Source organism: Mercurialis annua, linkage group LG1-X (assembly GCF_937616625.2).
Source record: "Mercurialis annua linkage group LG1-X, ddMerAnnu1.2, whole genome shotgun sequence".
Classification (NCBI taxonomy): Eukaryota; Viridiplantae; Streptophyta; class Magnoliopsida; order Malpighiales; family Euphorbiaceae; genus Mercurialis; species Mercurialis annua.
Window position 1 is genome coordinate 48593730 of NC_065570.1, and position 9928 is coordinate 48603657.

The 9928-nt window shown below is 30.4% G+C and overlaps 1 protein-coding gene across 1 annotated transcript; it reads right to left on the minus strand.

Annotated features, from left to right (window-relative positions):
• Positions 1-806: 806 nt before the first annotated feature.
• On the minus strand, positions 807-1563 carry LOC126665941 (18.2 kDa class I heat shock protein-like). Its single transcript, XM_050358876.2, has one exon. The coding sequence runs from the start codon at positions 1431-1433 to the stop codon at positions 969-971; it is 465 nt and encodes a 154-aa protein (XP_050214833.1). The 5' UTR covers positions 1434-1563; the 3' UTR covers positions 807-968.
• Positions 1564-9928: the final 8365 nt, after the last annotated feature.

Here is a 9928-nt window from a genome sequence, read left to right on the forward strand (position 1 = left end):
AAAAAATATGTATATGCTTTATTTTAATTTTTTATAAAAAAAAATTCTACTTTTTCAAATTTATTTTTTAAAAATTTATCAACAGTCTATTATAAAAAAATAAAAAGTGAAAATGAACGTAATTTTATAAAAAAAATAAAACAAACTTTTTTTATAAATACCTTGATAATAATTATTATTTTTATAAGTATTTCGAAAAAATTGCCTAGGGCCTCATCTCATCTAAGGCCGGCCCTGGTCATTTGTATTCAATAAATCTCTCCTTTTAAAATTTTTTTATGGCTGAATAATTTTTTAGGATGATTTTTTCATGTTGCACATTAATTTTTTGAATTATTTAAAACTCTATGGTGCTTATTTAAATTTTATATTCAAACTTTTCATGATTCAAGAGGTTTTGATGTGTTTAAATCTATACTTGCGGAATCTATTGAAGGTGATGCTCGAACAGATCAAGCAGATCGTCGACGAAATCGGATGGATGACAAAATTCAAGATCCCGTTGCAACGGATTTTGTTCATCATTATATTAAGTTATGCCGAACTTCACGTCTTAGAATTACATTTTTCCGATCATTTTTTATTTTTATTCTTAGAATTAATTAGATGAAGGAAAATGTTATTTGTATTATTTTATAACACTATTAATGTCTCTTTTTGTTATAATATTCCATTCGTCCAATTTTTCTTTAAAATTATATATCTCCAAAATTAATTTTTATCCACTTTATTATTTCCACGCGAGGTTATTAAAATGTGTTGGCAAAAAAAAGGTTATTAAAATGAATGTATTAAAAAAAAGTATATTACTCAAAAAGAAGAAACACGCTTTTTATTTAATGCAATGTCGATACATTACAAAACTGTCACATTAAGCAAAATATTAATCCCTACACACACTTTCAAATGAGAACAGACACAGATCAAAACACCATATTGATTTCATGAAACCAGAAAACACAACATTCTTAACCTGAAATCTGAACAGACTTAACTTCAGGCTTCTTCTCCGGCTCTGCCTTAGGAACAGTAACAGTAAGAACGCCATTTTCCATACTAGCTTTAACCTCATCCATCTTTGCATTCTCCGGCAGCCTGAACTTCCTCATAAACTTGCCGCTGCTCCTCTCAAAACGGTGCCATTTATCATTCTTTTCCTCCTTTTCTTTGCTTCTTTCTCCGCTTATCTGAAGAACTCGACCTTCTTCCACTTCAACTTTGACTTCTTCTTTCTTGAGACCAGGCACGTCGGCTTTGAAAATGTGAGCTTCTTCTGTTTCTTTCCAGTCAACTCTCGCATTTGCTAAAGCCGATGTCTCTACGGCGGAGGCCGGCAAGTTTCCGGAGTTGAAGAAAGGGTCCCAAAGATCGAGAGAGAATGGGTCGAAGACGTTGGTTCTTCGGTTGCCAAAGAAACTTGGAATTAGAGACATTTTCTTGAATTAGGGTTAATAATTGATTAGGGCTTGTTGAAGGATTGTTTTCTTATGGAGCTGATGATTAATTTTTGTGATGATGGAAATGGTGGGTTTGAGTTCATATTTATATTATTGAGAGGAGAATTCTGGAGTTTTTTATTTTGTATAAGAATTGTTCTGGTGGTTTCTCATATATTCTTGATCTATGAATTTGTTATCCATTTTTCCTTTTGTTTCTACATTCTTCTACTACTTTTATCCTATTTCTTTTCGCATGCCCATAAATATTTTCCTTTTTAATATTAACCTCAATTGTTCTTATTAATACATAGAATATTTCTTTTTCAATTTTACTTATAGATATATATTTATTTATTTTTAATTATTTACAAACACAAAATTTAACTAAGTTAGCAGTCAGTGGTTATTGGTTAAAATTTTCAGAATATTTTCAATAAAATTATGCCCTTACTTATATTATATTTCTATTTACAACGTTATTAACAAAATAATTTTATTTATCATATGTATAGAAATAATAGATTATTTAAAACAATATTTATAATAATTTAATCTGTCAATTTTATATATTTTTATAATTATGTTCAGTTCTCAATTTAAATCGATTTTTAAAATTCATACTTTACCAATTTATAATTAAATTTGCACAATTATTTTACATCAATAATTTTTTGTTTTATTTGAAAATAATTATGGGATTTAAATGAGAACAGTGTGTATCCTAAAATAAAGTTAAATTGAAGCTTGGGTATATTTATCATATATTATAAAACAGACGGGTCATATTATCATAACATAAAAAATTTATCATTTTGATTAAAAATATGAATATATAAAATTAGACTGGCTATTATATTTATAAAAATATAGCATATTTATAAGTTAATTTGTAATATATGTGCTATATTAAAATTATATATTATCATATTTAAAAAGTAGTCCTTTATGAGAAAAGAAATCAATTTTTTTTGTTAATTGTAAAATCAAGATTACAAGCTAAGTTGGTAACTACCATGTTTTTATAGACCAAGCATTTAACTGAAATTGAACAACCTCTAGCTGAATACAACAATTCTATTAAAATAACTGCTAATCTAACTAACAAATATAACTTCCGTTAACTAGCGGAATCTTCAATCTTCTAGGTGGAACTCATGCTAAACATGTTTTGCTGATGAGGCTGGCATTACGCCAATAATGAAAGCATGCTTCTTGCACCTGGATTGTGCTGACATGTTAAGCATATATGGTGCTTGCTGATGTAGCATTCCAATATAAACTTTATTATCCCCCTTAAGCTGGGAGCATAAATGTCTAGCATGCCAAGCTTAGAGATAGAATTTTGAAACTGAACAGAAGCAAGAGGTCTAGTGAAACAATCAGCAAGCTGCAAAGATGATAGAACAGGCAACAAGTGTAAAATACCAACAGCTTCTTTTTCCTGATTAGATGGCAGTCTATCTCAAAATATTTTTTCCTTTTATGGCAAACTAAATTATGAGCTAGTTGAATAGTTGATTGACTGTCACCGTAAACAGTTGCAATTTGAGTATAATTAATATTGAAATCCTGCAATAAATAGATTAACCATTGGATTTCACAAGTCAAAGAAGTTAGGGCTCTGTATTCAGCTTCTGAACTAGACCTAGATGTAGTGTTTTGTTTCTTTGATTTCCATGAAATTAATGAGTCTCCAAGGAAAACACATAGGCCAGTAATGGACTTTATGCTATCTTTGCATGTATAACCCAACCAGAGTCATCAAATCTTTTAAGTTGTAAGAAACCATTTGAAGGGAAGAAAAGACATGTACCAAGTGTTACTTTGATGAATTTGAGTACTCTGTATGTTATAGACGGATGAATTTGAGTGGGATTATCTATTAATTGTGAGAGTTGTTGCACGGCAAATGAGAGATCAAGTCTTGTATTGTAGAGATACAAGATTTTTCCTACGAGTCTCTTGTAAAGTAGGAACATGCTTAGTTTCTAAAAGACCAAATTTTTGTAACAAGTCCAAAGAATACTTTCTCTGACATATGTTGATGCCAGGAAAAGATCTTGCAACCTCAAAGCCTAAAAGATACTTCCGGACTCCCAAATCATTTATTGAAAACTGATCATGTAGATTAATTTTTGTATTTTGAACAGCAAGCAAATCATTGCTGGTGATTATTACATCAACTACATAAATCAGCAAAGTCAGAAAAGTGGAACATGAATGCTTGATAAACAAGGACGAATCTGTTGTAGCATACTAAAACCCTAGCTAAGTAAAGCCTGAGTTAATTTATCATTCTATTTTCTCCTTTCTTGTTTCAACCATAATGTGACTTTTGAAGTTTACAAACCTGATTTGGTTTGGAAGTTTCAAAGTCAGGAGGAAGCTTTGTGTAGATTTTTTTCTTACAAGTCGCCATGAAATAAAGCATTGTCTATATCAAGCTGAAACAAATGCCATTTGTTAATAGAGGCCAACGCGAGAAGGGTCCTAATTATAGTCATCTTGGCAACAGGAGAAAAGGTTTCCAAATAATCAATCCCTTCTTGCTGTGTAAAACCGTTGGCACCAATCTGGCCTTACATCTATCAATAAATCCATCTGCTTTATACTTGAGTTTATAAACTCACTTATTTATCTTCAAAAAAATAATATTTTAAGAAAAACACTTATACTTTAAATTCAAAATTATATATATATATATATATATATATATATATATATATATATAGGCCTAATGTCTTAAAAAACCCCGACCTTTTAGCCCATTTTCAATCATACCCTGACGTTGCAAATTTGTCAATTTTACCCTATTTTGCATTTTTGTGTTTCAATTGTACCCTGAAAAATTAAATTAACGTCTTTTGCGTTTGGAAATTTGTTTAAAACATTCTACATGTCTCGCATATATTAATTGTATATTTTTAAAATTTATTTAAATTTAGTTAAATTAATTAAGAATTTAAATTAGTGTTAATTTGATTATGGTTTTTAGTTAGTTTTTAAAAATAAAGGACTTATTTGTACTTTTTTGAATAAAAAAGAATTTAATTTCATGTTTAGACTTAATTAATTGAACGATTTAATCATTTAAGTAAAAAAATTAACAAAAATTAAAATATTGGGGTACAATTGAAAACGGAAAATTCAAAAGTGGGTAAAATTGACAAATTTTCAACGTCGGGGTAGAATTGAAAAAAAGTTTAAAGGTGAGGGGTTTTGAGTGATTAGGTCATATATATATATATATATATATATATTAATTACTTCATTCTATTTGGAGGCTGTTCTTAATGTGCGACCCTATAGGTTCATATAGCGTTGGGAAAAATCTCTATTTCGTTCCACAAGTCATAAACGGCCTCTAACAAGGCATTATGACTATCCAACCCATATGAATATTAATTATTCAATTTAACTTATATATATATATATATATATATATATATATATATATATATATATATGTGTGTGTGTGTGTGTGTGTGTGTGTGTGTGTGTGTGTGTGTGTGTGTGTGAATAATATTTTGATCTCTTTGTCTCACGATATCCAGATTGAATATAAGGTATAATACTGCTATTCTTATAATATTCAATCATTAATTTTCTAATTCCAAGTATGCTAAAAACGATAACTCTTTATCAATTCATTTAGTATGGACATGTATTTCCTTTAGTCTATCTTTTCAAGGGGACTATATATATCTTACTCAAATAATTTGAGGGACAAATCTCTTCTTAACTCACATTTCTCACATAGTTACTTTTATATCCAACGACAATCTATTTCACTATCCTTTTAAAGATAATGTAAGACTGTACCAAAATGTGAAATAGTTATGTAGAAATCTATGGTCATTTAAAGGTCAAAGGATTGGTTTAATATTACTATAATGAGAGATATTTATGACAATGATCTATATATTATTCTCATGATAAGCCATCGAATGTTTTATTTCTTAAATGACACCTATAATTTGACTTAATACTTATATACATGATTAGTAAAACATAATAATCAGTCAGCATTATACTAATTTTAATGTACTATTAAGACTATATATGGATAGTTGAATATAATTCTTCTTAATTCTAAGGGTTTTACTATCAACTCGCGTACTTGATGACCTTAATAATTAACCATTTAAACATTTAATCATAATAGTAAATGATAATAAAAATGACAACTAATTAATAACAAAAAATAAAGCCAATACATAGTTAAACATGATTGACATAGTGCATATCACTGACATCGGACTTAGCATTCAGGTTGTAATTGTTAGTGATATGCACTAGGTCAATCATGTTTGACCATGTTTTGACTTTATCATTTTATTATTTATTGATTGACAGTTTTTATCATTTTATATTAATGATTAAAATACTTGAATGGTTAATTCTTTCTAAGGTCATCGAGTATGTGACTTGATAGTAGAACCCTTAGGTTTAATAAAAGAATTATATACCATCTATCCCTAGTCTTAATAGAACATTGAGATTAGTATGATGTTGACTGATGATTATGTTTTACTAATCATGTATATGAGATATTAAGTCAAATCATAGGTGCTATTTGAGAAATAAGGCACTGGATGACCCACTGTGAGAATACTACATAGATCACTGTCATAAGTAATTCTCATTACAGTTCTATTAGTATAATCCTTTGACCTTGAAATCATCATGGATTTCTACATAGCTATTTCATATTTTGATACAGTCTTACATTATCTTTAACAGGATAATGGAATAGATTGTCATTGGATATGAAAGTAACTATGTGAGAAATGTGAGTGACTGAGAAGGAATTTGTCCCTCATTTATTTGAGTAAGATATCTATGGGCCCCTTGAAGAAGATAGACTGAAGTAAATGCATGGCCATGCTAATTGATAAGAAGTTATCATTTTCAGTCTACTTAAAGTCAAGAAACTAATGATTGAATGTTATAAGGATGACATAACTATGCCTTATATTCAATCTGGATATCGAGAGACAAAGGGATTAAAATATTATTGTAAATGGTTAAATCGGATTATCGATATTCATATAACTTGGGTAGTCATAATGTCTTGCTAGAGGCCACTTATGACTTGTGGGCTGAAATAGGGATTTCGAGCCTACTGCCAACGTTATATGAACCTACAGGGTCGCACACTAAGAACAGGCCCAAAACAGTTATGGGTTGTACAAGCCCAATGTGATTAAGTGATTAATTATATATATATATATATATATATATATATATATATATATATATATATATATATATATATATATATATATATAATTCGTAATATATATATTAATTTGAAATTTAAGGATAAGTGTTTTCCTTAATTTATTATTTTTGGAAGATAATAAATATAGTAATTAATATATATGGATAATTATCAAAAAGGAGTTTTTGATAAACATAAACTTGTAGAATTGCAATGAGATTGAAATTCGAATTTGTCTCAAACCCTAGTGTTATTTATCACTATAAATACTCATTAAGCAGTTGGTTTGAGAATGACGAAATTCATTATTCACTAAATCACTAAAATTCGAAATTGCTTGTGAAGCAATAGTGCTAGCACACAAGCACTAGTTTTGGCTAAGGTCTGTTCGTGTGGATACTCGTAGAGGACGCGTTCTTTTGGAGGCGTTTCTGATCCGAGGCCAGGTATCACCAAAGTGAACCACCTCCTTCCTTCCTACATTGCTGTTGAATTCGACATACAAGTAAGTAATTGTTCTGTTTAATTCGAATTACATGGATCTTGGTTTGGGTTTTTAGATAAATTTTTGAAATTCCGCTGCGTTATGAACCAATAAAAACCAACAGTGGTATCAAAGCTGCTTGTAATTTGATTAATTAGATTCTGAGTATATATGTGATATATGCTTATTGTATGTTCTGTTTTGAAAAAGGGGTTGTTTTTCGAAATTGTTTTTGAAGGAATTATAATTCGTTGTAATTATAAATAAAACGTTTATGTGATTAATTGTATGAAAAATAGTATGAAGAATTAATTTGATTAATTGTTTAATGTGATTAAAACTTCGAATATACTGTTCTAAATTAATATTACGTTTTAATTTGATTAAAGGTTTCGTAGTATTAATGTTCATACGAATTGATAAGAAAAGGGGAAACAGAATAATAAAACTGTTTTTGAATAAGGATTAGTAAACTGTTTATGAAACTGTTTTAATTCCATTAGGAAAACTGTTTTTGAATAGGATTAGTAAACTGTTTGTGAAACTGGCCCTTGGACCCCGCTTGGGGCGCTGCCCCCAGACCCCGCCAAGGGGCCGCGCCCCTTGGACCCCGCTGATACACCCCATTAAGGACCGTTATCCTTTTAAGCCGGCGTGTTTTTGTCATGTATTTTATTTTAATACTTTAATGATAAATTTTAAATATGATTTAAATTATCATGAATAACATATTTATATGATTGTTGTTAAATATGATTTAAAATAGTGAAATAATATGTTTTTAATGTTTATCTTATTGGTTATATGCTTTGCATGATTATTTTATATGTGATAAGATAAAATAACTAAATAGGATAAATAACAAACCCTTATTTAATATTAAGTCTTCAATATACCTCCCATTGTAATAACACTTATCAAAACTTAGATTGCTATGTATAGGCTATGCCAAAGCATGATGTATAAAGTCATCTAAGTAAGATAAGTTGGATAAAAGTGATATCCATATGTTTGATTTGGTTAGACTTAACTAGGTTATCAAAATAGTTTTGAACCTAGGGTATAAGATAGAATATCAAGACTACATGTGATGTTAATATTCTATGTTCAAGAATTGCATGAGATGTAATTGGTAAAGTGTTACCTACCTAAATAAACCACACTTAAAGTGATAAGCCAAAGCTTACTTGAAGTAGGGTGAAATATGGATCTTGTCCCACTATTATTTTTCAATTGTTGAAATTAACATTAAGGGTTTTTATATGAATTATGGATATATGTTGTGGGAATTTTATTGTGCCTTTTATTAAATGCTACTTGTATATTTATTGTTGTAGAGATGGTTACAAACACTACACCTACTTCATCAGTGCGATCAATCCTTGAGAAGGATAAGCTCAATGGCACTAACTTTCTGGACTGGTGCAGAAAACTAAGAATTGTTCTTAGGCAAGAAAGAAAGGAATATATCCTTGATCAACCCCTCCCTGAGGAACCAGCTCCTGCTGCTACTAGAGCTCAAAGGGATGCTTATACGAAGCATCTCAATGACTCTACTGATGTCACTTGTATTATGCTTGGATGCATGGAGAATGAACTCCAAAAGCAAATGATGGGATTGGATGCGAACACCATGATTACTGATCTCATGGAAATGTTCCAAGAGAGAGCAAGAATTGAAAGGTTCAATACCATCAAGGATTTGCTTTCTTGCAAGTTGACTACTAGCGGCTCAGTTAGTCCTCATGTTTTGAAGATGAAGGGTCATCTTGAACATTTGGACAGGCTCGGTCTCCCAATTGCCCAAGAGTTGGCTACAGACATTATTCTCCAATCTTTGCCTGAGGCTTATGATGGTTTCATCATGAACTTCAATATGCATAATATGGAGAAGACCACCACAGAGTTGCATGGGATGCTTCAAACTGCTGAAAAGAACATCAAGAATGAGATTAAGGATGTTCTTATGGTCAACAAGGGAAAGGGTATGAAAAGGTCTGGTAAGGGCAAGGGAAAGGCTTTCAAGAAGTCTAAGCCCAAGTCCAAGCCCAAGACCAAGGATGAACCCAAAGCAAAACCGCCAAAGGAAGGAACTTGCTTTTTCTGCAAGGAACCTGGACATTGGAAAAGGAATTGCAAGAAATATCTGGATGATCTGAAGAAGAACAAGGGTAGTGAGACTACCACTTCAGGTATTCATGTTATAGAAATTAATCTTTCTACTTCTGATTCATGGGTATTAGATACTGGATCTGGATCTCACATTTGTACTAATGTGCAGGGTCTCAAAAGGAGTAGAAGTTTGACAAAAGGCGAAGTGGACCTACGAGTTGGCAATGGAGCAAGAGTTGCTGCTTTAGCTGTAGGGACTTATGAGTTATCTTTGCCTAGTGGACTTATTTTATCTTTGAACAATTGTTATTATGTACCTACCATGTGTAGGAATATTATTTCTGTTTCTTGTTTGGACAAGGATGGTTTTGAATTTATTATTAGGAATAATAAATGCAGTATTTCGCATAATAACATTCTTTATGGATATGCTCCACGCAGTAGTGGTCTTTATATTTTAAATGTTGACGACACTAATGAAAAATCAGTCTATAACATCAATGCTAAGAAGTTTAAGTCAAATGATTTAAACTCTACTTATCTCTGGCATTGTCGTTTAGGCCATATAAATGAGAAACGCATATCAAAACTTCAAAGAGATGGACTTTTGAATTCATTTGATTATGAATCATTTGAAACATGTGAATCTTGTCTAATGGGCAAAATGAC

What these genes read in the sequence shown, in the direction of transcription:
- LOC126665941 (XM_050358876.2), bottom strand. Translation starts at nt 1,433, where the DNA reads ATGTCTCTAATTCCAAGTTTCTTTGGCAACCGAAGAACCAACGTCTTC.